The sequence below is a fragment of the Toxotes jaculatrix genome, chromosome 19, assembly GCF_017976425.1.
Source record: "Toxotes jaculatrix isolate fToxJac2 chromosome 19, fToxJac2.pri, whole genome shotgun sequence".
NCBI lineage: Eukaryota > Metazoa > Chordata > Actinopteri > Toxotidae > Toxotes > Toxotes jaculatrix.
In genome coordinates, this window is record NC_054412.1 from 2736919 (window position 1) to 2764908 (window position 27990).

A 27990-nucleotide genomic window follows, 5' to 3' on the forward strand; every position below is an offset into this window, starting at 1 on the left:
AGTACTTCAGTATGAACCTAGCTGCTGTGTGTCCAGGTGCCCTGCTACGTGTTTGACTCAGACGGTAAGAAGCACGACCTCAACCCGCTGATCAAAGTGAACAATGGCTATCTGGTGGACGACGGCGACGACAGCATCGACTTCTACATCAACATCTGCCGTAGTCTCAGTGAGTACCTGAGGCAGGGAGAGAGATGAATGGATAGATGAATAAGTGAATAACTGCTGAACAATTGTGTCACGTCATATCTCGTCCTCTTTCAGACCATCCAGACAAATCCTGTCCGGAGGGCTCTGCAGCTTGTCTGGTCACCAGTCATGGCTCCTATAACATGGGCTCTCCTACCAGCCCGCTGGAGCTGGTGGACAGCGACAGGTACCTTGTAAATGTGTGCTGAGTCTCCTGTTCAGTGTGTGTGAAACTGCTGTCTGCAAACGGCCGCCACAGATCTGTGAGGCATCGGGTGCTTTGATTTAAGAAATTCATGAATGTTTGTCAAAATGTCCACAGATCCCATTTGGTGACATGTTTGAAATACTATGTTTTAGAAGAAGAAATCTTTTACTTATTTCAGTGGTTTTCACTTTTCTTCTTGTCTTCTCTCCTCTCAAGTCTGAGGTTACACTATGAACTGAGCGCCGGTTCATCTCCTCCAGAAATCTGTAAGGGACACAATCCTGCCGTCACCATCACTTTGACCTGTCCATCGAGCAGACATTCGGTAGGTTACACACCCTCATGTATACAGTCTGCATATACACAGAAAGCTTTGTTACATCTACTTGTTTTATTTTAACCTAGTCTTCATGCTAAACTGCTGCACTTGCAAAAATGTGTCTCATTCCTCCTTTGACTAAAAGTGATTTTTGGTTTCACAGGGCAGTCCTCCTAAGATGACAGCAGAGTCGAACTGTCGTTACGAGGTGGAGTGGGTGACGGAGTACGCGTGTCACAGAGACTATCTGGAGAGTCATACCTGCAAACTGACCAGTGAACAGCATGACATCTCCATAGACCTGACACCTCTCGCCTTGAGCTGTAAGTTTCTTTTTCCTGTAAAACTGGGATCTCTGCCCCTCCATGAGCCAGGTCCAAGCTATGAGACAGTTTCATGAGACCCCCTCCCAACCTAGTATCCCAGTATCCCCTTTTTTTAGCAGGCAAAAAATGGCAGCATGCTGTTACTGCTGCTGTTACTGTAAGTGCCCCTGACGATCAAAACATTCAGCAGAAAGGTTGAACTGCAGCACAAGACAGTTTCAAGAGAGGTGAATGTCTGATTTATTTATTAAGTTTTCATAGAGTTTAATGTGACTGTTGCCCTGGTGACATTTCTCATCGTAGGCAGAAACCTGCTGTTCTCAAAGAATACAGTCAAGAGCAGTGCAGAGGGAGAGGAGGGGGAAGGATTTGAATGTGAGATCTGTGCTGTAAGCTCATGTTTTTATAGCTTAATAAAATCCAATGAGGAAATGAGCAGCAGTCAGCCTGCTGTCACTTTGTAAACACGTCCTCATTCCTCAAACTGGCTCTTACAGGAGAACTTGAAAGGTGTTTCTTCTTTCTGTTGGCACAAAACACAACTGGCCAAGTACTGGTACATTAACCTACAGAGACTGAGATTAAAAGTGTTTTTTTTTATTTATTTATTTCAATAAAACTCAAATCTTCCATGGTATTATCCACAGTTACATATTTAACCTCCAAAAATGATTCGCTCATGGTGCTGCTATTTTTTATCCCCGTTAGAGGAAGTAACTTCATGAGTAAACTATACTGACCTTCCTGATTTTGTCAGCTTATTGTTAATAATAGAAAAGTCTGCACAGCACGTGCATGGAATGGTGTATGCCACAGGTTACAGCCTAACTAGATGTACTGTAGCTGTAGCATCATAAGTCACAGACCACCCAAAATGTTAAATTAACCCTTTAAATTAGCACTGTTCGCTCACTCTGAATGAAAAGACCAGAATATATTAACCCTCCAGTGCTATGTTGTGTTATTGTGTGCAGCTTCAGACCATCCGTACTATGCACATTCTGAGTCCAGCGACGGGGCTGAAAGCTACGTCTACTACCTGAGCGTGTGCGGGCAGATCCTCAACAATGAATGTGGCGACTACCCGTTTATATCGTCCTGCCAAGTGAAGAAGAACAGCGACGTGAAGAAAGTGGCTGGAAGAAGTCAGAACCAGACTTTACGGTAACGATTGCATTGTTCGCAACATCTTTAACTTTGAGCCACCGATGAAATAAATGAAGGTTTCTTAAATCTGTCACCTTCTCACCTCGTGTTTTTCTCCCCTGCAGTTATTCAGATGGAGATCTGACTCTGATCTACCCAGATGGCGACAGATGCTCCACCGGCTTCCAGAGAATGACTATCATCAACTTTGAGTGCAACAAGAATGCATGTGAGATTCATCACCACACAGTCAATATTAAGTTATAACAACATAACATTATAATTACTTCCAAGGTGCAAGGAGAAGGGAGATAGAGTTAAACTCTTCAGGCAGTGTTATAATGTGCAACATCTTGTGTTTTTCACCATTAGTAGTTGAATCGTGTCATAACTTCAACCTTAATCATCTTCCTGTTGTTTGCCTTGTTTTCTGCAGCCAACGGGGGCCGAGGGAATCCAGTTTTCGCGGGAGAGACGGACTGCACTTATTACTTTGATTGGGAGACAGCCTTCGCCTGCGTCAAGGAGAAGGAGGATCTGCTGTGTCGGGTCAGAGATGGCAACAAACACTATGACCTTTCACCCCTGACGAGATACCCTGGTGAGTTTAAATGTATCTGGATATGGAGCTGAATGCTGTCTGAGGAGTTCTCTCACTCTTTGTCTGCATTGTCCGTCTGTACCAAACATTTGTTGCTGAAAAATCACCTTCCTCTGTGTCGCTTCAGGGGCAGATGTCAGTGGGAACTGGGAGGTGGTGGATGCCAACTCTCCAAAGCCGGACTCACGTTTCTACCTGAATGTCTGTCACAAAGTCATCCAGAGAGGAGGCGCCGCTGGCTGCCCGGTGAATGCCTCCATCTGTGCTGTGGGTAAGAATCTTCAGAAGGATGTCTGGAAGAGTTTGGAAAAACATTTTTGGGCGTAGTTTCGGCCCTCTGGCCCTCAATCACATTTATCAGCTATTAAAAACATATTAAAGAGCCACAGCTTTGCAATGGATGAGATGATTCTTTATTTCAGTGAACCTGAGCAGTGTAGTTTATTCATATTGTCTGTCTGTTCTGCTTCAGATAAGGATCGTGGGGTCATCAGCCTGGGCAGCTTCCTCTCATCTCCCCAGAAGGCAAAAGTTGGAAATGACATCAAACTGGTGTATACTGAGGGAAGTTTCTGCATGAATAAAAAAACAAGGATCCAAACTATCGTGACCCTCAAGTGCAAACCAGGTGGGTTGAACACAGAGACAAATAGTCATCAAATACATTTCTCTTTAATATTTTATTATTTTATTCTGTCCCACTTTGTATTTTCCTCCCTAGTTTCTGTTCGGTTGTGATGTTTAGACATTTGAATCACTGTGTCCTGCCGCTCTTTCCTTCTCGTCCTTTATGTGCAGGAGATCTTGAGAGCGCTCCCGTCCTTCGCAGCATTTTGTCTGATGGATGTGTGTATGAGCTGGAGTGGTACACTGCTGCCGCCTGCGTCCTCTCGAAAACACAGGGAGACGACTGCAAGGTGCAGGACTCTCAGGCTGGTACGACACACACACACACAGATTCACAAGTGTGATCAACATGGTTTCTAATTGTATTTTAAAGAAAAACACAGTAGAGAAGGAGAGATGAGAAAGATTCAAGTAGGTTCAAGGTCAAATCCAACTCCTTGTGCTCTGCTCTCAGGCAGAGTTTACATGTGGTGGATAAAAACTTACAGAATGTTCAGTTTTCAAGGAAACCGTACTGTGTGATCAAATCTATAATTCCTGTTTTAAAAAAATGTATTACCCTTTTAGAAACTTAAGTCAACTGAGCACACTCATCCAAGAGACCTCCTCAACTCTTCCCCCTGGTGGGGAGTTCCACACATTTTCAGCCTCTGTGGGTTGTCACCTTTATATCACCTTAAAGAGGCTACTTGTTCCGTTTTGTTCTACAGGATTCTCTTTCGACCTGTCGCCTCTCTACAAAGACGGAGGCTTCTACAACCTGACCAGTGGAAGCTATGACTACTACATCAATGTTTGTGGTCCTGTCGAAACCACATACTGTCCTGAAAAGCCCGGAGCGTGCCAGGTCGAAAAGAAGTAAGAAGGAGCCATGGGCATGCAAGGGGACACACAAACTTCTCAAATCTCACAAATTTCTGCAATTAAGCACTACCACATATATATATATATATGTATATGTATATGCATATTTTTTATTATAAGTTTATTATAAGTTCCCTATTAAAACAGAACATGTTCTCCTTGGTACACTTGAACACAATTTTGTCAGGTAGGTTGTTCCAAGCATCTCAGAAGATTGGAAAGCTGAACCGAGAGCAGCACCTCAAATCTGATGTATACTGTAGAAAATACAGTAAAAACTTCAGCCTTATTATATATTTTTTTCATCTGTGTTTCCTCTTTAGTTCTTGGAGTCTTGGGGAAGCAAACTCTCGTCTGTCTTACTACGACGGTCTGATCCAGCTGACCTACAGTAACGGCTCCCAGTACAACAACAAAGAACACACCCACAGATCCACGCTCATCTCCTTCCTTTGTGACCCAGAAGCTGGAGCTGGAAAACCAGAATTCCAAGTAAACCCCTCCCTTCCTCTTTCCTACTTCCATTGTTTAAACTGCGTCTCTGCATGTTCTGGATACTGTATAGTGAATTTATTCCCATTTTTACAACACACATCTGCACTTTTGAAGGTTTTACATGGTCTTTATAAGCCTCAGTGTCTGCGAGCTGTAAATGAACGCATTCATGGCTGATGTGTAAATTTAAATCTTGTCTTAATTATATCAATCCAGGTTGAAGACAAGTATACGTATAACTTTCGCTGGTATACATCCTACGCATGTCCCGAAAGGCCCCATGAGTGTTTGGTGACAGATCCCAACACTCTCGAGCAGTACGACTTATCCAGGTAATGCATGGCTACATGTGCCACACGCTTGTCTAAATATTCACAAAACTGAGAGAAGGAGAAAGCCAAAACAAGAAGACAGGAAGTTATTGTATCCACCCTGCTCTCCTCCTCATCCACTCTTCATCATTTTGTTTCCAGCCTGTCTCGCTCCAGTAGAAACTGGGAGGTTATGGATTTGTCTGACAGCATGAACAAGAAGAAGTACTACATCAACATATGTCGGCCTATCAGCCCTGTGCCACACTGCGACCGTCACGCGTCTGTCTGCCAGATGACGTACATATCTGAGCAGGTCTGTAACAACTGGACCTCCTCCTTTTGTCTACTTTACCCAGTGCTTTTTATAAAACATTTTAGTGACAGCCCTCTGCCAGTAAATTCAGAGTAGTAGTGGTCTCTGATGTGAAATTTAATGTGTATTTCCTGCCCTCTGTCCTCAGGGCTCTCCGAAGGAAGTTGTATCAGTCAGTAACATGGGTATTTCCAAGCGAGGGCCCATCATTGAGGAACGGGACCGGCTGCTGCTGGAGTTCACAGACGGCTCTGTCTGCATGTCCGACGGCCAGAAGCTCACATATACAACGCGCATCCACCTGGTCTGCTCCAGAAGAGCCTTGGTAAGTGAACAGAGCTCAGACAGTAAAGTGGAGTGCAGCTTGTTCACACATTTTACAGGTGTCTGATGGGTGTTTTTCGTGTGCCCCCTCTGTGCAGTCTGCGGGCCCACGGTTCCTCATGTACCAGAACTGTACTGCCAACTTCATGTGGGAGACCAAGGCAGCCTGTGCCATCAGAACCACCAAGAACAATGTGAGTTAACCAACATGACAACGTACTCCTATCTCCTCTGACATTTAATTTATTTCAAAATGGCTGGAATAATTTAAAGCATTGAAAATATTTTTTTTTCTGTCATGATATCCTTGTGTCTCAGAGCTGCTCTGTTGTGGACCCCAACACTGGCTTTGAGTTGAACCTTCAGCTTTTGGCTTCCAAGACTGGATACAGGACAAATGGGAATGGGAAGGACTTCCTGGTAAGACACGTGACAGTACTCTGCCAGCTGTAAATCATGTCCTCAAAATGCAGCTATAAATTTAGAGCTTGAACTTACAAAACACTGAACACTACAGTTTAGCAGCAATGCTCTGCAGGCAGTTACAGTCTGGAAAAGCTTGCTTTTTTTTTTTTAGCTTTTTGTTGCGTCTGTCCAAAGTTTTTAAATGACTATTTACCACCCTGCAGGTGAATATCTGCTCAGAGGTGGCACAATGTGGAGATGGCATGGCTGGCTGTGAGCTGGAAGGAGGGCGCCCCATCAGTCCAGTGGGGGTGGAGAAGACCCTCCAGTACTCCTCTGATGGCCTGCTCAAACTGATATATAAGGGACCTTTGGATGATCCCACAGGTATTTTACATGAGATTCATTTGGGAGACCATTTCATCCAAAGGGATTTAAAATAAGTGCAGTCAAATCATGTAGGAGCAGGAGTTAAAGATCTCTGAAACATGCTCAGTGCTACAAAGATTTGTTTTGAAGAATCATACATATGTAAGATTGATGTAACATTGAGTGCAATTTTTTCACTGCAGAAAAATAAACAGAAGTTAAATTTCTTGTTTTTGTTGAAGAGACCAAATACACACAGTAAGATCAAACTCTCCAGGTGAACTTTGATTTTGTGTACATTTACATGCAATTCCATCTTTTCATTTAAATTTTCCTCTTCGGCAGCGACTCGGGACACCTTTACCATTAATTTCGTGTGTGATCCAAACTCTCACCCTGGCTCATTAAAACTGCTGCGAGAGGAGTTGAGCTCTCTGCCCAGCCATGTGGTCCATGATGTCCTCTTTGAGTTCTCCACTGCTCTGGCCTGCATCCCTGCTCCAGTTGACTGCAAGTTTAGTGGTATGGACACACACTCACACACAAAGCTCAGATGTATGTTGAAGTATTGTAGTGTCTGCAGATCATCAGCAAGCACAACACACAAACGCCTATCACAAGGCCCCTTATGCACCTCTGCTTTTTCTCGAGTGTGTAAATGTCTCTTTCTATTCCTCTAGACACCCATGGAAATAAGTATGACCTGAGTCACCTCATCCGGAACGGCGATGACAGCCCCTGGATTGCCATAGATACGAATACAGACAAATCTCACAAGTTTTACATCAATATCTGCGAACCCCTCCCCCCTGTGCCCAACTGTCCAGGTCAGTATGCTCATCCATGTTTCTCTGCACTCAGGAAATTAAGAGATGGTGAAAGTATCTGTTAGTTGCAGCCCCTTTTGACTGCAGCTCTTGAGTTTAAGCTAATGTAAAGCAGAAAAGTGGAACAGTTTACTGCTGCACTGATCAGCAGTTTGATTTTGTGTGATTTCAGATACATTCATAAACCCCAGACCTAACTTTAATATTTCTTAGTTAAAATTAATGTGTTAAATCATAGTAGTACAAAGTAAATTGTCAGAAACATTACATCTTCCCTGTCACTGCCTGTACTCATTCATGTTATGTTCTTCTCTACAGTGGGTCCTTTGGGTGCCTGTGGTGTGATTGATGGGAAGAGTTACAACCTGGGATACGTCCAGTCCGCGCCGCAGGTGGCGGAGGGCGGCTCCATCAGCATCATGTATCAGAACGGAGACCAGTGTGATTCCACATCCCGCTATTCAACACGCATCATCTTACAGTGTGACGACAGCCCAGTGAGTGACAGAGCTCCCACTGTGACCAGCCTCTCCCAGCTATTACCCAGTGTTATCAGGAATAAATTAAGTCCATGTGCCTCAGCGAAATCATTCTACCATCAAATCCATGCACCAAATACGCTGTGCATCATGAGGCAACACTGAAAATCACCCAAAATCACACAGACATATTAGAAGAGACATAGAATTACTTGCACATTTGCTGAGATGATGAGCTCAGACTTCTGTGTCTGAATTTCTAGGGCTCGCCCATGTTTGACCGTAAAGATGGTTGTGAGTATGTCTTCATCTGGAGGACATCGGAGGCCTGCCCAGTCAGGAAGTCTCAAGGTAAAAACATGTTAAAACAGCAGCCACTGGATCATTTGTACAATAAATCTGTGAGCAGTTAAGGACAGTACTGGCAATATGGTGCCTGGTTGGTCACTGTCCAAACTTGTCCTCCCAGGTGATGACTGTCGGGTTCATGACCCCAAGAGTGGCTACGAGTTCAACCTGAGCTCTCTGAAGGGAAGAGATTACCCGAGCAGGGTTGGTAAGTACATCTACCACCTGTCGGTCTGCGGGGGGCTCCAGAGAGACGTCTGCACCCACAAAGACACAGGCCTCGGGCTGGTCTCATCCTGCCAGGTGGACGGAAACAACCACAAGATCGCAGGTACGGAAATCGATGCATATTCAGATTTTTTTATTCAGTATTTGTGCCATTGTTCTTGTGTTTATCCCTTTTGTGTGTATGTGTGTGTTTTCACATGTGTGAATGCATTCAGGAATGGCAAACCAGTTTCTTAGCTATGTGGGAGACCAGATCATCCTGAACTACACCAACGGAGAGACCTGTCATAAAGTATACAACAGGTCAACAGAGATTTACTTCTCCTGCGACCCTGACAGGCATCCTGTAAGTTTTACACACACACAAAGACAGAAAATCAGCTGATCCCACTGCTACTGATATAAATGACTCTGCTATAAATTTTTGAGGAAGCTTGGTCTATGACTGAGACCTCATAAGAAATTTGTATGCGGCGTAATGTGCTGGAAAAGGCATCATTTTGTTGTTTGTTTCCACTAAGACAGAATGTGACCCGGGTCAGGTAACAGGCGGTCAACAGCTTTTTAGTGATGTTGACTTGTTGTGTGTGTTTTGTCGCTTCATTTGTTAAGGGAGCACCACAGTTTATCAAGGAGACTCCAGACTGCACCTACATGTTCAACTGGCCCACCGCTCTGGCCTGCATCCCAGTCAAAACCACCAGCTGCTCCTACAAGTAACAATCCTCCTCCATCCTCCTCCTGCTCCTTCCTCTTGCTCCATCTTGTGTATTCTTCCTTTCTTTCTCCTTTTTCTCGTTCTCTCCTTTTTCTTCTTTTCGTAACAGTAATTCATTTATTATAAACACTTGTGGCAATAATGGGGTAAAAATCTGTCTTTGGTGTAATTAAACTTCATTTTCTATGTGACCGATTTATTGGTTAATTACGAGTGAATTACGCTTTTTACGCTATAATAGGTTTCTTTTTACATGCAGCAGACCTGCACCATTTGCCAGTATTTTATCCTACTTTTAATGTATTTCTGAAAATAGCTGTTATAAGTGGAAGCCACAGATTCTCCTGAGTGTCAGTCAATATTTAATAAGGAAGTTTTCAAGGATCCATCTGCTAGAGAAAGAAAAACAGGAACAAAGAAAGTTTGATCTGTCAAAAATAATCTGAGGAAATAAATGTTTCCTAGAATTGATTTGAATTCCTTCTCATCTCCTTGAGTCATTGCAGACACAATCAGGACAGGTACTTATAAATCAGTATTTTTTAGTTTGCTTTGTCGGCATTAAGCTTCACAGTTACAGTATGATCCACTGCTGGAAATTCAACACACGGTTGCATTAAAATGAAACTGAAAATATCTGTATCTGATCAGACAGCAACGACAATGTAATGACCAACATTAAAACAGGAACAGTTAATAGCTGTTCAGAAAAAAACAGAATTTTCACCCTGTGCTCATCTGTTCTGTCCTCAGTGACGATCAGGGCCACTCGTACGACCTCTCCCCTCTGGCTCTGGACTCTTGGAACTGGGAGGTGGAGCCTTCTACTGTGGACACCCAGAAACGATTCTACATTAATGTCTGCAGGTCGCTGGTTCAGCAGCAAGGTCAGTGTGCAGAATTATTCTCTTGTGTTCTTTATTCAGTAAAGCACACAGTAATACTGTGGGATCTAATAGGATTTTTCCGTGGGCCCTGGTTAGTCTGCTTTATCTTTATTTATTTTGGTCATCCTGATTTAGTCCCTTTCACTGCCCGTCACTTCTATAGAAATTACAATGAAAATGACATTCGTGAAAATGAATCCGCTGCTCCTCTTGTAATAGGTTCGTGGAAGTGTCCCTCCAGTGCGGCGTCCTGTCTGAAGTCCGGAGATGAATATGCGAGTCTGGGTCAGGTGGAGTCTGGTCCTACGCTGGATGGAAATATCCTGAAGCTGCAGTACACCAGCGGCCACGGCTGTCCCGATGGAAAACGCAACAAGAGCAGCATCATCCGCTTCAAGTGTGACAAAGACAGAGTGGTGAGGAATACACTGTGCACTACACAGAATATGTTGGGGTTGGACAGATACATACATACTCTTGTAGTCTGAATTTGAGCCTGATGTCTGTCAGACGATCAATCACAAGCATGTTCCTGTCGCCCATCCAGGACTCCCGGCCTACTCTGATCTCTGCCCTTGAGGATTGTGTCTACACCTTCCTGTGGTTAACAGCTGCTGCCTGCCCTCTGAACAGCACTCAACACGACAACTGCATGGTCACCAACCCAGCTACAGGTCAGACAGCCTGTTCTATACACAATGAATATACACATACCTGTTATACCTGCATACTAATATGTTTTGTTGACAGGTGACAGTAAAAACTGGAAAAATCTCTTCAGTATTTGAGTTAGTGGTTAAGGATGTACTGGAGTTTTAATATTTCTACAAAATGGGACCTCCGAAGGTGTCTCATGTTGAACTTTTCTCCCTCAGGTCATTTGTTTGATTTGAACACCCTGTCAAAGGAAGGTGGTTACACTGTCTACGATCATCAGGAGCACAGGAAGATGTTCCGCATAAACATCTGTGGAAGCGTGGCCAACACTGGTTGCAACCCTGAAAGCGGTATGTGCATCCACCCGGTGACAGAGCGTCTTTCAGGTCTTTATTTTTTTAGGATATACACCACATTAACACCTACATTACCTGCATTCTTTTCTTTAAACAGAACTAGGTGAAGTTATATTCAGAGTCTCTTTCCTTACGAGAGAATCTTTGCAGAAACCAAAGGCTGTGATTTATTTTGGAACAGATCAGACTTTCTAACACGAGGATGGATTGACTAAGAATTCCTTCAGTTCTCTTCTGGTTACTGTTTCATCTTGCTCATACGTTTGGGTGGTTTATGTAACACTGAGGACATGCGTCACCGCTGTTTGTCAACCGCAACACACAGCACCAAAGGGAACATAATGACAGACCTGAAATACCATACTTCTCAAATTACTGACTGCTGTTTTACCAGGGTGTAGTAGATATTACACAATAAACTGCAAAGTACTGAGAGAGCACATATCTCAGCCAAAGTTGTACAATAGGTCTGAATTTGTATATAAATGTATATAAATGTTTTATCCACATCTGGAATTGCATCAGAGTACATAGTAACAGACAGCTATGGGATGCATGTGCCGTACAGTTAATTAAAATGTTAAAACGTAGCAGCAGATCAGAAATGTACCATAAAGTTTGGCATTCTCTAACATGCGTGTTGTGTTTTAGCTGTGTGTATTAAGGACGCCAGCACAGCGGTGAGCGGTGGTCAGGTGAGCAGGAAACTTGCATACAAGGATCATGTTGTGGAGCTGACGTATGAAGGAGGAAGTCCCTGCCCGGCAAACCCCGACCTCAAACACAGCACCATCATCCACTTTATCTGCAGGTGCTTCCCCCTCAGCCTCTGCCCTCGTTTCTAGTTAGCTTTGGTCATTTTGTCATCACGGTTTTTATTTCTGTTTTCTTCTGCAGCTACTTATAAACTTATGTTACCTTTTTTAAGATGAAGTATTTGTATTTCTCTTTAATATCTTAAAAAATCCAAGCCCTTATACTTAATGGCCTATGACAGTGCAGTGTAGTGAACCACAACCACACCGTTCAGGTGGAGATGACTGAAAACTTATATAGCAGAATAACAGAATAATCCAAGTCACTGAAACAGTGCATAGATAGATATATATTTGACTGCATTAGTTTTAGCTTGGTGTACCTAATAAACTGGAAACCAAGTGTATTTTGGCAGAAGTTTTCAAGGCAATTGGGAGAAATCAGCCAAAAACTTTTTCTTTGAGCTTCAGTATGTTTACTTTTTTAAGAGGAAAACGTAAATCTGTTGGCAGGTGTTTGAGCTGTCAGCCTGTTTGTGTCCTGTAATGTATTTGTTATGGGAGAGACTGAAATATTATTATTATTTACCTTGTGTTTCTGTAGGCCGCCTAACATGGGCTCCGCCCCCCCAGAGCCAGTCCTCATTGACTCAGATGCTGAAACCTGCACACACTTCTTCTCTTTCCACACACCCCTGGTCTGTGAGCAGCCTGTAAGTGTGTTTGTGTGTTTGTCAGTGCGATAAGTCAGAGTACAGTGACTCTCAGAATGTCTGCTTCATAAAGTATTTTGAAGAATCTTGGCTAGAGAGGGTTTACCCATCCAACATAGTTAAAAAATAACTGAAAAGGAATGTGTTGTCATGAGTAAATTAAATTAAGTGTATGGTTTGTTATGAATTACACAAAACCTGTGTGTGCCGTGATATATTGTATAGCAGTTCAACTAACTGGTCAACATCACAAACCATACCATAACATCTAAACACTGTCATACACACTATTATCAGCCCCTTAGTTGTGGATATATTGGCTTTTTGCAGAAATAATAGGATACTGTAAAGAGGGTCAGTTTTTATATTAAGAAGTTATTTCCACATATTCAGGTGGAAAATGTGCTGCATTCCTTCACAAATTAGCACTTAATAAGCCATTTCACAGAGCAAATTGAATTTCAGCTGAGTGTAGTTTGCAGGTGGACTATAATCAACTTTGAGAGATTTCTCAAGGATGATCAAAGGAGACAGGAATGCAGTATTACACTTGTGTTGCAGCAGAGGCGTGGGATGGTCTCTGACACACTTGTTCCAAAACAATTCCGGCACCTTAGCAGAGAACTGGTCGGGCGAAGTGGTGGTCATCCTGCAATATCCAAAATAATTCTTTAAACTCAGGTGCATTTAGAAAACCAAATATTGGAAGGAAACTTTGGACAGCCGTTGTATAGCCAATAAAAGAGTAATAACACTGCAGTTCAGAATGGTTGTGTTCTTTTGCTTTGGGTTTGGCTTTCTGAAGCCTAAAATTTATTCTTTTTCCTTGTGTTCTGACCCACAGCCTGCTTCTTTAATTCCTGTTTCCTTTAATCTTTCAGGTAAAATGTTCAGTCCGGAATGGCTCTGCTACCATAGACCTGACTCCTCTGATTCATGTCAGTGGATACTACACAGCAACAGGTGAGTGAACATCTGACCACCGACACGCAGAATTCATACGTCGGATAATTTTTGCTCGCAGTGATGGAACTCTAAATGCATTCTCAAAATAACACAGAGCAAGTGTTGTACAACATGCATATGTTTCTGTTTCTCTTCCCCAATATCGTCCTTGCAGATGAGGCAGTGGACCAAAGTGATGGGTCTCCAGACTTCTACATTAACGTCTGTCTGCCTCTGAACCCTATCCCCGGGGTCACCTGTCCCCCTGGAGCTGCCGTCTGTTTGGACCCTGATAATGGACCACCAGTGGTGAGATACACTGACCAATGCTGTCCTTTGCACTGTTTTCAGACAGGGTAGATAAAGGACCATTTATTTTTACCTCAGTTCCGTGTAGTTTGATGCCTTGTAAAGAAAACCAGAGGTGTAGTTAAAAACTGGAGGCAAATCATGGAGGAAGAAGAAGCGGGGTTGAAAATACTGTTGAAATAGTCTGTTCCTTTTTTCTTTCCTGGTGATGAGCTTGTTTTTTTGATCCTGTCTCTAACACCCTCTCTCTTTAACTCTCTTCTGTCTCTTAAAGGACATTGGACACACTACCAATGGTCCTGAGATCAACAGTGCAACAGGGAAGGTGTTCATCACCTATTCCAGCTCCACCAAGTGCGTCGCTGACCCTGCACAGAACTACAGTTCAACGATTATCTTTACCTGTCAGAGAGGCCTGGAGCTGGTCAGTCCACACATCTATGTCCTTGATGATGACAATATTTGCACATGCGCTGGTACTGTGCATCTTTGAGGATTTATTTTTGAACAAACGGGTAACCTGTGTGTCTGTATCCAGGGCTCTCCACAAATGCTGGGGCTGCAGGGATGTGTGTATTTGTTTGAGTGGGCGACACCTGTGGTCTGTTCAGATGCCACCAACACCAGCGGCTGCCGGCTCACTGACTCCCAGCTCCAGTTTACCTTTGACCTTTCGGCCCTTACTGGTGAAGTCCAGGTGAGCTCCACCAAGATTGCATCCCAGTGATTTTGAACTCTCTTTGATTAGAGGTACACCTGGATATTCCCGTCGTCAGAGAACATAGCAAATCCAGGTATTAGACTGCAGCTCTGGCTACCAGTTAAGAATTGTGGTAAAGTTACGTCTTTGTATGTTAGGTGCCAGGACCCTCCGGCACCTACCACATCAATGTCTGCGGCTCAGTGGCAGAGCCGGCCTGTAAGAACAGTACAGTTTGCCGGGTGTCTGGTTCGGCTTCAGACAAGTTCGCTGCATCGTTTGGCATCAGGAGCGCCATGACAATGGACTTCAGACATGAAGAGCAGGCCGTACTGATGCAGTACGGTGGGGGAGATCCCTGCCCGCCAGGTAAGTCTGCTGTACTTACCTTATTTACCACCCCCTCAAAAGGCTTACAATCTCCAAGGGATGAGATTTTAAAGTGAAAACACTTATTTCCAACAGGGTCCCACAATGTTAAAAGACAAAACAAAAGACATACGACATAAAACTAAACAGTAAAACCCTGAGTTCCAAAATTAAACATCAAAACAAGCAACTGGAAAGCAACTGAACGAGTAGTTTATGTGTTTGTGTGTTCTAGTGACAGGCGAGGGTGAGGTATGTGTGTTCCCCTTCATTCTCATGAAGAGGTCGTACACAGAGTGCACCACAGACGAAAGGACAGACGGCAGAAAGTGGTGTGCCACCACCGCCAACTATGACACGGACAGGAAGTGGGGCTTCTGCAGTGCAGGTGACAGGTTTTTTTTAAGCAGGAAAGTTGAAGACAGGGAAAAATGGTCATTCATGTCACTATTTCAAAGCACCAGTGTGCAATTATGCCACCAAAACTTTGTTTAAACCTTCCAACCCTCCTGGATCTTCACCAGTTCACTGGTTCCCGTCCCGTACAGTACGTCTATGAGCTGTGAGCGCGGGAACCAAAAAATGATTTGACCTTTAGGGTGTTAAGCTGGTTAGATTAAAATGTTGATGGTGCATTCAGGGACTTATGGAAAAATGCAGTGACACACTTATCCTGCTTAATCACAAAAAAGGGAGAAATTAAGTAAATGGTGATTTGTTATTTCATTTGTATGATTGCGGTTCCTTGATTTCTTCTTGATGTTCAAAATGCTTTGTTTATTACCTCACCCGTCACTTCACTCTGGCTTTGCTCTCTCCTCTCCAGCCACTGGTAAACGTCAGTCCTCCATAATGTTTACCTGCAACCAGTCTGCAGGCCATGGTTCTCCACAGCTGCTCTCAGAGACGGCAGATTGTTCAGCCACTTTCCAGTGGAAGACCAGTGCTGTTTGTCCCCCAAGGAAGATGGAGTGTAAGCTGGTCAGCCAGCATAAGACCTTCGACCTTCGAACCCTGTCCTCCCTCACTGAGCCGTGGAAGTTTAGCCACAAAGGAGATTCGTAAGTCTGGGTTTAGTTATGGTTAGGTACCATTTACAGTGTAACTCCTTCTTCTAATCATAGATTTATTTTCATATTCATCGATACATGTTTTTTCTTTTTCTTTTTCTTTTATCCTTAGTCCAAAAAGAGAAAAATCGAGCTAGAAATGTAATAAATGAAGTTTATCAGCGAAGCACTGCGAATTAGAAATACTCTTAATTCACAGTGTTTTCATCTAAAGCCCTTGAGCTTTGATTTCCTGGCTCAGTTTGTTCATAAATGACCCCCTTTCCTGTTTATCTGTCTTCAGGTATTTCATCAACCTGTGTCAGGGTATCCACGGTGGATTGCCAGGTTGTCCAGAAGGAGCAACTGTGTGTCGACGCTCAGCAGCAGGACAGACTCAGACCCTGGGACAAGTTTACACTCAGAAAATGAGCTACACTGGTGGGTAGTCAAGTCAAATACACTTCAGTACGACTGATGCTCAGTAGAACTGTTTAAGGGCCAGTAGTGATATCTCAAGGTCAATGTTTGGTACTTAAGTTCACGTTCATTCTTACAAGAATTTAACAGCAGATATTGATAAAACATTTTTTTTCGGAATTGGATCTTTCACTGGATATTTTAACTTACCACCTAAAATTGACTGAAAGCAGTGGAAGCTTTGAGGGACAGAATCAAATAAAAAATCAATAATAGATGAATATTGGATAGTGTGTTTTTTTTTGTGCATTAGAAAAATTGATCATCATGTCTCAAACTTTTTTCATGTCTCTGCAGATGGAAAGATCTCTGTCAGGTATTCGGAAGGAGATGCTGTCTGTGGTAATGGAGTGAAGGCGAAGACTGTGATTCAGCTGAGCTGTGGCTCCACTGTTGGACGCCCAGCGCTCATCAGGTAACACACACACACACACCAGTGAAGTGAATTTTTTCACAGATTTAAAGATTTTCATCTGTGGTTTTTGTATCTTTACGACACATGATGCTGTAATAGACAATAAACCACATTCTGCAGTAACATTCATTTACTCTTTGGTTCAGCATTTCCAGCTGCCAGTTAATGACAGAACTCTGTGTTTGTCTTTAAAGTTAAACTTTCTCTTTTGTTTGAGGTGCTTTGCAGAACATTTCTTTTTTCTCAGCTGACTTAAACGTGTTCACAGCCATGAGCTTGTCTGCTTTGAATATAAATGCTTTATACCGAAGTGTTAAATTGTCTTTTTTCCAGCTTTCCTTGTTAGTTTCTAGAAAATTTATATTTTTAAGTTTATGTACTTCACTACCACAATATCATTTGCTTTAACTTCCCACTAAATGTTTACTTTAGAGGGAAGTAAACATGTTTTTTGGTTTTAAATATGTTAGTTAAATTAAAATCTTACAAATGGCTTTCTTAAATGTGCATTGAGCAGCTCTCCTAACAGTATCTCCTCTCTATCTGTGGATGTGTCTGTGTGAGCAGTGTTGATGAGGCATCATGCGAGTTTGTGATTGGCTGGGAGACTCGGTTGGCGTGTGTGGTGAAGCAGCGCGAGGTGGAGCTGGTGAACGGGACGATACAGGTTCCTGACACTGGAGTCAGCCTCAGCCTGGGAGTGCTCTACTTCAGGTAAGGAGGGGGGAAATTCTGGACTGTGATCAGAATCAGAAATTATATTTACTTCAATCAGATGAATTTCAATTTTCTTCTTTTTGCCCACATTCATTCACTTAGCCACCATCAGGCATCTGGAGACATCCGGCCCAACGGTGACCGCTACATCTATCACATCCAGCTGTCGGGCATCACCAACAACTCCCTGCCCAGCTGCCTCGGTGCCAACATCTGCCAGGTGAAGCTCAACGGATCCTACAGACGCAAGATTGGTTTCTCCAGCAAAGCCACGTACTACATCAGAGGTAATTCATTTGCTGGCCCCCGTTTCCGTTGTCTTTATTTGTGAACAGAGTCATTCAGTCACAGCTGAAAATGATCACTAAGGCCATGTCAACATCCTCTCTGCTTTTCCATCAGGAGGAAACCTGGAAGTGTCGGTGCCCTCTGAGTCAGAGTGTGGCCGAGAGAAAACCAAAACCGTGTCTTCCACCATCACGTTCCACTGTAACCCCTCGGCAGGTGTCGGCATCCCAGAGTTCGTGCTGGAGACGGACGGATGCCAGTATCTGTTTGTGTGGCACACAAACGCTGTGTGTGGTCTGACGTGAGTAAACACCTTTGCACTTAATTGTACAAGACATAAAACTATAATTTACTTTTTACTCCAGACAGAAATCTTGGCAAATCTGTGTAAGGCTTCTTTCTAAATTGTCCTGCAGAACTGTTGATACACAGTCATACGACGACAGCAGCGACGCTTCAGCTCTTTCCAGGCGGAGCCAGGCGGCGGGAGTGGTGCTCAGCCTCCTGTTGGTGGGTCTGTCTGTCTGTCTGCTGGGATTTTTGCTCCACAAGAGAGAGAGAAGGTGAGGCCACAGGCATCGTTTGGCTGGATGTGTTTTGTTTTTGTTTGTTTTTTTCACCTGACATTATTGTTTTCCTTGTTTTTGTCTCTTTCCAGGGAACTTGTGATCCAGAAGGTTGCTGGCTGCTGCAGGAGAGGAAACCAGGTCTCCTATAAATATTCCAAGGTAGGTTGATCGAATGAATGACTGAATCCTCCAATGAATGAAAGCTGCTTCAGATTCCAGTGTGTTTGAGGTAAGCATTTCCAGCTGGGCACTTCAATTTGAAATTGTGCTTTTAAAGGATGCTGCATCTGATTCAGTGGGGTATTTAGATCCCTCTTCTCTTACTTTTTTGTCACTTCATTCACACAATTTACAGACTGAAACCCAGGTGTTTGGTTTTCATGCTTTCTTAAAAAATATCTAAGGTACAGCCACAAGCTGCTACAGTCACATAATTACAGGTGGCTCAAAGATCGTCTCCATCTCCGGATCCAAAATCTGAATTATGGCGGCCTGACTGTACACAGCTCTTTGATGAGGATAACCGAATAATTTTTAAAGAACAAAACTTTGCACTAACTCGCCTTTAAATGTTCAGGTCAACATGGACGAAGAAGGGGGCGAGGAGGAGATGGAGTGGCTGATGGAGGAGCTCGAAGCCCCTCCCACATCCTCTTCCTTGTCGTCCCACCGGGGCAGGAGTAACCATGGCAACGGTCACATCACGACCAAGCCTGTCAATACAGACGGTCTGCGCTCGTTCACGCTGGACGACCAGGAAGACGACAGCGAGGACGAGGTGCTGAGCGTCCCGGGGGTGCAGGTGGTGAAATCGTCCGGACTGTCGAGACACTCTGCGGCTCATCGCAGTGCCTTCCTACAGGTGAGTGTTGCCTCCACATCAGTCCAGGTGTTACTGCGTCTTACTCATTTAAAAATACTCTTGCAGCCTTGTTAATTTGACTCACCTTGTTTTTCACAAGCTACTTGATCCAAACCCTTAAGGTCCTGAGTCAGAACTGTTAAGTAACAACAGTTGATGAACTTAAATTACTGATAGGATGTGAATGAAAGATCTTCAGGATCAGCTCGAGACATCTTTGCTCAGAAACCTCACAGAAGTTTTTCGTTTCAGGAGGAGAGCGACGAGGACCTGGTCGGCCTCCTAGACGAGTCAGACCGGAAGAGGAAGAGCAGCAAACCTCGCTCTTCAGGCCTTAACCACGGTAATAACACGGCAGCCAATAGGAAACTGGACGAGGATGACAGTGACGAGGACCTCCTCAGGGTGTGATGTCACTTCCTCCCTCCCACTCCCCCTCCTCCATCCAATCTGAACTCTTCTCTCTCAGTGAATGTCTCCATAATAGCAACAACACCAGTGAAATACCACCAACATACTGACGGCAGAAACCTTTTTTTGGGGATTTTTTTTTTTTTTTTTTTTTTGGTTGAACTGCACCTTTACTTGGCCTCAGACTCTATCCAGTCCACTGTCTACACACTGTCGATGTTAGCACACGGTATCTTATTTATTGATTAATGATTATTTAAAGTCTTCTCTCATGTTTTCTTTTATAATTCTGAATTGAAATAATAACAGGCCAGTTGAGACTTTAGAAATGAACCCCGGGGACACGGAGCAACATCCTTCTCTCTCAGTGTATTCTCTGACTCAGCTAAATGAAATCGATCTTTTCATGTAGTGTTTTGAAATGATGCTGTGCCATTGCTTTAGCACTTTATTGTAGCATTGATTAACTGAAATTGATGCATTTCATTGCAGACTGAGCGAACGTGCATTTGAAACTAGTTTTGGGGTTGATTCATGCTTTGGTTTTTAACGTCCATTGGCCCATTAGGACTCTATTAGAAAACTGTGGTGAAATGTACAGTGAAATAGCTCAACAGCGAAACAGTTAAGCAGGTTTTTGGCCAAAATCAATAGCTATCAAAGGAAATAAGAGGATACTGGTTCAGTTCCCGGGACGTGGGCGGTGATGGTGTCGGCTTGTGTTGTTTCTAAAGGGAATGATGACGCCCACCTTTTCTTGCTGTTTACAGTTGTTATGAAAGCAGATCTTTGCTCTTTCTTTCCCCTCGAAAAGAAAGCACGATGCCTTCCTGATGATGAATTTTACCTAGCATATTCATCAATGAATCATGTCCAGAGACAGACTGATTTTTGTCTTGTTTTGATCAGAGACATTGTACATAGATGATAATGTTCTATAATATGGACATTTTGTTTGTTTGTTTGTTTGTTTGTTGTCTTCACCGGTGAATTGCTCACACATTTGTTTTTATGATTATTTAAATGGTTGTCTGAGCTGATTATCTGTACGTATCTCTGTTCTGTGTGGAAATAGAGATGGCCTTAAGTGTGAATGGACGGTCTGCGACGGCAGAGGTTGAAAGTGAAACCCGAGATGTTAGTTTAGCTTGTGCTGGTTTTGAAGTCCCCCCTCCCGCTAAAGCCATATTTCTTCAGCCACCGTCGGCACTAATGTATAGAAGTTTGGGAATTTTCTTCCGCTTGCACGCTCTTGTACAGTAAAGACTTCGGGTCTGTGATGGTGGAAGCTGCTGTGTCAAAAGTAACTCAGTAAAGCCAAGTTTTTGTAGAGCTGAAAAAAAAAGCCCTTTTTAGCCAAATGCATGTGACGATAAGACAAAAGAAAGAAATGAATTATAAATATATCAGGAGTCCAGGCAGTCGACTTGCATTTAACATATTAGTGTCAAAAAGGATGTGAGTAGTGGCAGAAGAGCCACGGCGCAGCTGTTCAGGTAAAGTTAGTGATTTCATTTCTTTCTAAGATGAAATCAGACTGACTGCAGTGTTCCCACGTGAGAGCGATGAGTAAACCTACACAGAGTATTAAGGTGCTGTCCCACTTGCAGCTTGTTTGCATTTATCTGCACCAAAGCAGTTGTTCTAAATTGTGGTGTTTCATTTGATTATTGATTATTTTTTTCAGTGACTCAATTATCTGTTTAGACTACAAAATGTAGTAATAGTGGAAAAGTGGCCGTAGTTCAAGGTAACATTTTCAACTGTTTTCTATCAACATCGATCAGAAAAATCCAGAGAAAAGGAGCTGACTCATTTTGATAATTAATGGTAATTTAGCAGCAAAAATGCCAAAGTTCTGTGTTTTCAGATTCTTAAATGGGAGGATTTGGTGCTTTTCTGTGTTAAATATCATTGTAAATTAAACATGTTCAGACTTTGGATCAAAACCAACAATTAGAAAACATCACGCTGATCTCTGGGAGACTGTGTTTGGCATTTTTCACTATTTACTGACGTTTTCTAGCCTAAATCGTCCATCAGTTAATTAAAAAAGTGGCCGAGGTGTCATTCGTCTTTTACTGTCAGTAAACACTTGTTCTTATTTTTAGGCGATTTGGTTCATTTGTTCTCTGATGAAGCTGCACTTCTGATGAAATATCTCATTTTAGATGTCAAACAAAAGGAAGTAAACAATCCAGAGACTGGTAAAACCGCTTAAATATAATTATGATGAATGTACAACCTGGGGAGAGCACCCGTCAATCCACAGACTGACATTTACTATCACAAAAAATGACGCACTTACACAGACTCTGTGTGTTTATTACATGGTGATCACATGGTCTACGGTACGAAGGGTAGTGAGGGTCAGTTCACTCCTGCGTTTCCTCAGTATTCAGTCCACAGAAACTAAAGTTATTAACAGACGTGAGGTCATTGCTAAAATCTCGTTACCAATCAACAGAGAAGGTTCACCATTCAGGGTATTTCTAAAGCTTTGTACACAAATTTGTTAAAACAGGTTTTTGTAAGATGCCACTTGTCCAAAACACAGACAAAACGACAAAAAAAAAAATTCTTCAACTGGGATTTGCAATGTAAACATCAGTATTTTATACGGATTGGTTGGGTTGTGCCATAAAAGTGAAATCAAATACGAAACATCATCATATTCTGGTCCCTCTGCTTCAGGTATTCAGTGACTTGTTTTTCATCGTCTCTGAGATCACAAATCGAACGTCAGCAAGGATTTTAGCTTTGTTTTCTTCTTCTTCTAAAATCTCATTCATCATGTTACCTGTGAATGACTGAAGATCTTAGTAGAGAAACCGTGTGATGGAGCTACTGATCTGATACTGTGACGTGTTTTACCCAAAGTGAAAGTTGATTTGAGAGCACAGAGAAGGAGGCGATAGCACAGAGTAAAATAACTGCAGTCACAGATGAGCTGCGGTGAAATGTCAGCGGTCCATCACTGGCGCTTGCAGACTTGACCGATTTTCGTTTATTCAGCAGGTGGAGTTTTGAAAAAGAACCTCAGCTGTGGTCGTCGTGTGGTGGTCGGTAAATCTCTTTACTTCACAGTCTTGACCTGATTGGAGGTTTGAACTGGAATAAAAGCATCTACCTGTGTTTGGCACTTTGTGACTCATCTCTCCTGAGGAGAAGTAGTAGCACTCCTCACTACAGAGAAGCAGATGGTACCGTTCAGTATGTGAAGTCCTTTCCCATCGTTGCATTGAGTCTGTTTCTGCTGTATTTAGCACCAAAGTTTGTGTGGCTCATCTGCATGTTACTGTACTGAAGCTTCTCTTTCCCATGAAGAAATGAATGGACGTTCTTGTGCTTTTTTTTTTTTTAATCGTCACTCGAGCAGAGAAGCGTTTTGGGTGTGAGATTAACTTCAGAAGCCGACAAACAAGCTGGGAGAATTCAGTGACTTAAAAAAAGCACAAGAATTTTTCTGTTATGATTCGGTACTATGGGAGATCATTATTCTGTTTTACTTAGTGTACGTTGTCTGATATGTTTTTCAGCTCTTTGCCTGTTTTCCTATTTAAAGAAAACATTGATGTAAAAAATATTGCATTATTTGAATAAATAAGAGATACGCTGTTTATTACTGTTGTGGTTTAATCACATATTCTGTTACTGGTAAGACAGAAATTTTAAAAAAATGAAAGAAAATGGAAGAAAGGAAGAATTGAGATTTGACTTCGACATGAGACTTAAAAGCAAAAAAATTTGTGCAACAGCAAATGAATCTAAACTTGACTTGTGCATGTATCCAGCTGGTTGACTCACACTGGCTGATTCCTCCGACAAGGCAAGGACTTTCAAAGAGAAGGTGGAGCATGAGCACCGGATCATTTTTGATCCCCCTCTGTAGCCCCAGCCAACTCCACAATGGCAGTAACTTAATAAACCAGTGATGGTGGCTCTCCTTCCAGTAAAGTCCCCCCACTGTTTGAGGGCTTCACTCGTAGCTCCACGGCAGAAACAAGTCTAACAGAATGTTAACTGATTGACAGCATTGCTGACCATGTTCACATGTGCATGAGATGCAGAGACAGTCTGCATAAGCAGGTCCATGTGTTAGTGTGTGTGTTATGTTAATGAACCCCTGGTAGACCATGTCAGGTTCAAATGACACCCAGTGTGACGTCTGAAAAAGTGATGGCAAACATGTTTTAATGCTCCGCTGCACTGCAGGTACAGCGACGACGTCTTTCTCTGGACCTTTGCTCCTGATCGTCCTGTTAAAAACCCAAAGGACTTCACTTCAGTGGTCACTCACACGCTTTGGCACTGCGATAGAAATTAGTCAGGGTTATTTTTTTTTGCAGTTTAGTGAAAAGAAATCAACACCTCTGCAACCATGACCACTTTTGACGACATCTTGGAAGAAGCTGGGAAGTTCGGCCGCTGTCAGAAGCGTATCTTCGCCCTGCTGTGCATGGTGTCCATGCCCTGGGCCGGTGTGTACGTCGGCATCGTCTTCCAGGGTTTCACCCCGGATCACTGGTGCCGGGACTCTGCGGTGGTGGAGAGGAGGCAGGCGTGCGGCTGGAGCCCGGCAGACAGCCGCAGGCTGACGGTGCCTCTGGTCAACAGCTCTGGAGTCCTGCAGCAGAGCAGCTGTGAGCAGTACGACGTGGACTGGAACAGCACAGGACTCACCTGTGACACACAGGACCTGGACCTCAGCAAAACTCCCACAACCACCTGCAAAGAGGGCTGGGAGTATGACTACGAGGGAAGACGGTCCTTTGTCACTGAGGTAAGAAGCAACAGGGTGTTTTTGACAAATTCACATCTATCTCTGTGTATAAAATGATCCACACTGAAGGACAATTTAAATTTTAAAGCCACTTTGTACAGGATTTATATGACTGTAGCAAAAAATAAAAGAAAAAGACAATGCAATCCTACATACCACAAATGTAATCTGTTACTTTAAAGGAACTTTTGTTTTTTTTGTTTTTTTTTTTTAAATGTGCAGGCATTTTTTTTTATTTTAAATCTTTGGACATACTCAGGCCAGTTGTTTCTCCCTGCTTCCAGGCTTTATGCTAAGCTAAACTAATCAACCCACACTTTGTACTTCATGCACAGGCATGAGAATGGTGTCACTCTTCCCATCAAACTGGGAGAAGTATTTCCTAAAAACACCAGCAGCGAATGCTTGTTGTCACTGACCTTGTGTGTTTGTGTGCGTCGTCCCAGTTTGACCTGGTGTGTTCAGATGGGTGGCTGGTGGACATGTACCAGGCCACTCTCAACGTGGGATTCCTGGTTGGGAGCATCGCTATTGGTTACCTGGCCGACAGGTGAGTCTGTGATTGAGGAGGGAACTGTTTAATTCGAAGGCACTGAATTTTCTTCCAGGTTTAATTTTGACAGGATACAGACGAATGACTGTTGTTGTCACTGGTCGTCTTTGTTTGTGTGTCTTCCTCCAGGTTTGGCAGGAAAATGAGCTTCTTGATGTCCAACCTGTTGAATGGGATCGCAGGGATCCTGGTGGCCGTGGCTCCAAACTATGTGTCTTTACTGGTTTTCAGAACGCTTTACGGGTTTGGAGTAAAAGGAGGCTGGGTGGCTGGATACGTGCTGAGTAAGAGCGACATTTAACCTCACAGCTTTCATCTCGCCGTCTCACTTACATCTGTCACAGCTGTCACTCCAACAAAAACATCTGGAACATCATTTAAAATGTGAAACCTTTCTTCTTCTTCTTCCTTCTCAGTCACAGAGATCGTGGGAGTGGAGTACAGGCGTACGGTGGGAGTCATTTACCAGATGTTCTTCAGTGTCGGGATCCTCCTCCTCCCTCTGCTCGCCTACTTCATCACAGACTGGCGCTGGCTGCAGGTCGTCATCACCGTCCCCTACATCCTCTTCCTGTCCTACTACTGGTGAGACATGCCATTCTGAGTTTGCTTCTCTTAGCTCCTCAGGCAGTGAGCTCTGCAGCTGAGGGGGAGCGGCCCCGGTCACCTTTAATGACACACAAGAAAAAAAAAGTTGTGCATTTATTTGCCTGTGCAAGATCAAGTTTGTTGTTGTTTCCTCATGAATGTTTTGTACTCGCAGGTTCATTCCTGAATCTCCACGATGGCTTCTCTCTCAGAACAAAAAGTCCAAAGCTGTAAAGGTCACTGAGGACATGGCCAAAGAAAACAAGAAGACTCTGTCCAAAAACATCGAGGTAGCTCCTGTTGAAGTGATTTACTCTGTTCTTATATAATTACACATCCTACCATAACATTGAATCGGCTGAAGCAGTTGTTTGTAAAATCTTCTAATCTTCTGATCTGTCTATGTGAAAATACGCTGAAACAAGTTTTAATTAGAGGTATCACTCAAAAATGTATATTTGATCCTGCAGACTCTGACAGATGAGAACGCTGACTCCTGTACGGCCTCCTTCTTGGACCTGATCAGAACTCCGAAAATGAGAAAGCACACTTTCATCCTCAGCTACAACTGGTGAGTTTTCAGATAGAAAAACAGTTTTTTGATACAGAAACAATTTCCAAGCTCTAACAAACGAAATAAAACCACCGCTGCCTCCTCCAGGTTCACCAGTGCTGTGGTCTACCAGGGTTTGATCATGAGGCTGGGAATTCTGGGAGGAAACGTCTACATCGACTTCCTCATCTCCGGCCTGGTGGAGTTCCCCGCCGCTTTCCTCATCCTCTTCACGATTGAACGTATCGGCCGACGTCTTCCCTTCGCCTCCGCCAACATCGTCGCCGGAGCCTCCTGCTTCATCACGGCCTTCATTCCTGACAGTGAGTACGAGGGGAGATTATGACAAACACATAGAAAGTGATGAGGAAACCCAGTCAGATATCATCAGATTGCAGCGTCCTAGTAAACTGAAAGTCGTTTTAATTTTAAAATGACGTTTCTCTTTCTCTTCTTGCAGGTATGTTCTGGTTTAAGACAGTGGTGGCCTGCATCGGTCGGCTGGGGATCACCATGGCCTTTGAGATGGTGGTGTTTGTTAACACTGAGCTCTACCCAACGTTTGTCAGGTAAAATCTGATCTGAGGACCATCAGTACGGGCGCTGGTGTCATTTTATCCATAAATCATCTATTTATTGTTATTTCAGTTTGTTCACAATGAAAAATGAGTGTCACTGTATGTGCATCCTGTATGTTATCGCCTTGAGATAGAAACTCAGCCTTTTGTTCTTGTGTCTGTAGGAACCTGGGAGTTTCGGTTTGTTCAACCTTGTGTGATGTTGGAGGCATCGTGGCTCCGTTCCTGCTCTACAGACTGGCTGTCATCTGGCTGGAGCTGCCGCTCATCATCTTCGGTGGGTTTTATATTATTATTATGGAGCGAGAACACATGTCGGAAATAAACAGTCACAAGATGCTACGCGTTTATTCTGGGAAAAGAAAGATGTTCGTCCCTAATGTGTAAGATCAGATACAGATACTTTTACTCTCTTTTACTCACTGGTTCTTTGTAATGAATGTCCTTGACTAGCTCATAACTTCGAAAATTTTTCTGATATAAGGAACTGTGTCAAAGTATGAGGCAGTTTTTGAGCTGCTGATCGATCCCGTTTGGACTTCATGCAGTTTGGCCTCTTCTATCAGCTGCCACTACCACACACACATACACTATTTATTTATTTTTGATTTGGGCATTGACTCTACAAGACCTCAGGGCTCTGCTCTGTGTTATCAGGCACTGAGGAGTTAGCAGCAGGTCCTTTAAGTTTTGTCATGTTCCTCAAACCAATCCTGAACAGACAGGGCACATTATCCTGCCGAGACAGGCCATTGCCATCAGGTAATACGATTTGCACAAAGGGGTGCGTCTGGGCTGCAGCAGTGTTTAGTTAGGTGTCGTACTGTGTGCTGTGCAGGGTCTCTGGCTTTCCTGGCTGGTGGTTTGGTGCTGCTGCTCCCTGAGACCAGAGGTGTGCCGCTGCCCGACACCATCGATGACATCGAGTTTCCCGACAGGTGAGACTCCACTGAGCACAGTCCACTCAGCAAAGACTTTTAAAAGGCTCCATACAGACTCTGGATGCAATTACCATAATGTTTAGGTATAAGTTTGTACTTTCTGTTCAAAATGTTGTTGTTTCTTGTGTTCAGAGTGAAGGAGAAAGCTGCACTGAAGAATCAGCAGTTGGACAACTTGTTGCCCAACAAGGACGTATCGACCAACAAAGACACAGCAACTGTGTAACCTCTCTCTCAGAGTATTTAAAGTATTTATTTATGTTGTTTAACAGTGAAAGAATCTGCAGTGATGTTTCTTTGTTAAGCCTTAGTGATGTTGATGTTGGGGGAGATTTTAAAATGTGTGTATTTTTATTAAAACCATAAATGGAGCCGATGTGCCACCAGGAGTTAGAATTATATTATTGTAAGA

The 27990-nt window shown here is 43.3% G+C and overlaps 2 protein-coding genes across 3 annotated transcripts in view; both read left to right on the forward strand.

Moving 5' to 3' along the window:
- The window catches only part of igf2r (insulin-like growth factor 2 receptor), a 30513-nt gene extending 7311 nt beyond the window's left edge, over window positions 1–23202 (forward strand). The window contains exons 5-51 of one of the 2 annotated variants that reach the window (XM_041064042.1): window positions 37–169; window positions 265–376; window positions 614–722; window positions 880–1039; window positions 2017–2206; window positions 2314–2417; window positions 2625–2789; window positions 2917–3060; window positions 3262–3417; window positions 3588–3725; window positions 4127–4274; window positions 4604–4772; window positions 4992–5107; window positions 5249–5402; window positions 5551–5727; window positions 5825–5920; window positions 6045–6146; window positions 6356–6518; window positions 6846–7022; window positions 7181–7327; window positions 7646–7824; window positions 8070–8157; window positions 8276–8485; window positions 8598–8728; window positions 8995–9098; window positions 9854–9987; window positions 10207–10403; window positions 10535–10661; window positions 10863–10994; window positions 11652–11811; window positions 12360–12468; window positions 13350–13431; window positions 13589–13722; window positions 13997–14146; window positions 14261–14419; window positions 14581–14791; window positions 15027–15179; window positions 15618–15852; window positions 16145–16281; window positions 16618–16735; window positions 17303–17449; window positions 17555–17739; window positions 17855–18041; window positions 18157–18303; window positions 18399–18468; window positions 18887–19171; window positions 19424–23202. In XM_041064042.1, the coding sequence (XP_040919976.1) occupies window positions 37–169; window positions 265–376; window positions 614–722; window positions 880–1039; window positions 2017–2206; window positions 2314–2417; window positions 2625–2789; window positions 2917–3060; window positions 3262–3417; window positions 3588–3725; window positions 4127–4274; window positions 4604–4772; window positions 4992–5107; window positions 5249–5402; window positions 5551–5727; window positions 5825–5920; window positions 6045–6146; window positions 6356–6518; window positions 6846–7022; window positions 7181–7327; window positions 7646–7824; window positions 8070–8157; window positions 8276–8485; window positions 8598–8728; window positions 8995–9098; window positions 9854–9987; window positions 10207–10403; window positions 10535–10661; window positions 10863–10994; window positions 11652–11811; window positions 12360–12468; window positions 13350–13431; window positions 13589–13722; window positions 13997–14146; window positions 14261–14419; window positions 14581–14791; window positions 15027–15179; window positions 15618–15852; window positions 16145–16281; window positions 16618–16735; window positions 17303–17449; window positions 17555–17739; window positions 17855–18041; window positions 18157–18303; window positions 18399–18468; window positions 18887–19171; window positions 19424–19582 (6990 nt within the window). In that variant the 3' untranslated portion in view covers window positions 19583–23202. The remainder of the gene's footprint in view (window positions 1–36; window positions 170–264; window positions 377–613; window positions 723–879; window positions 1040–2016; window positions 2207–2313; window positions 2418–2624; window positions 2790–2916; window positions 3061–3261; window positions 3418–3587; window positions 3726–4126; window positions 4275–4603; window positions 4773–4991; window positions 5108–5248; window positions 5403–5550; window positions 5728–5824; window positions 5921–6044; window positions 6147–6355; window positions 6519–6845; window positions 7023–7180; window positions 7328–7645; window positions 7825–8069; window positions 8158–8275; window positions 8486–8597; window positions 8729–8994; window positions 9099–9853; window positions 9988–10206; window positions 10404–10534; window positions 10662–10862; window positions 10995–11651; window positions 11812–12359; window positions 12469–13349; window positions 13432–13588; window positions 13723–13996; window positions 14147–14260; window positions 14420–14580; window positions 14792–15026; window positions 15180–15617; window positions 15853–16144; window positions 16282–16617; window positions 16736–17302; window positions 17450–17554; window positions 17740–17854; window positions 18042–18156; window positions 18304–18398; window positions 18469–18886; window positions 19172–19423) is intronic. The other variant, XM_041064043.1, reaches the window with a different exon arrangement.
- Window positions 23203–23963: 761 nt separating this feature from the next.
- Window positions 23964–27976, forward strand: LOC121199569 (solute carrier family 22 member 2-like). Its single transcript, XM_041064382.1, has 11 exons — window positions 23964–24365; window positions 24812–24915; window positions 25048–25202; window positions 25335–25503; window positions 25682–25796; window positions 25977–26077; window positions 26168–26382; window positions 26520–26628; window positions 26802–26914; window positions 27476–27575; window positions 27711–27976. Exons 1-11 carry the CDS (start codon window positions 23964–23966, stop codon window positions 27802–27804), a joined length of 1677 nt encoding a protein of 558 aa, XP_040920316.1. The 3' UTR covers window positions 27805–27976.
- Window positions 27977–27990: the final 14 nt, after the last annotated feature.

Coding starts and splice junctions, on each gene's coding strand:
- LOC121199569 (XM_041064382.1), top strand. CDS start 23,964: ATGACCACTTTTGACGACATCTTGGAAGAAGCTGGGAAGTTCGGCCGC. Junction 26,629..26,801: donor CTCTACCCAACGTTTGTCAG/GTAAAATCTGAT, acceptor TTGTGTCTGTAG/GAACCTGGGAGTTTCGGTTT. Junction 26,915..27,475: donor GCTGCCGCTCATCATCTTCG/GTGGGTTTTATA, acceptor TGTGCTGTGCAG/GGTCTCTGGCTTTCCTGGCT.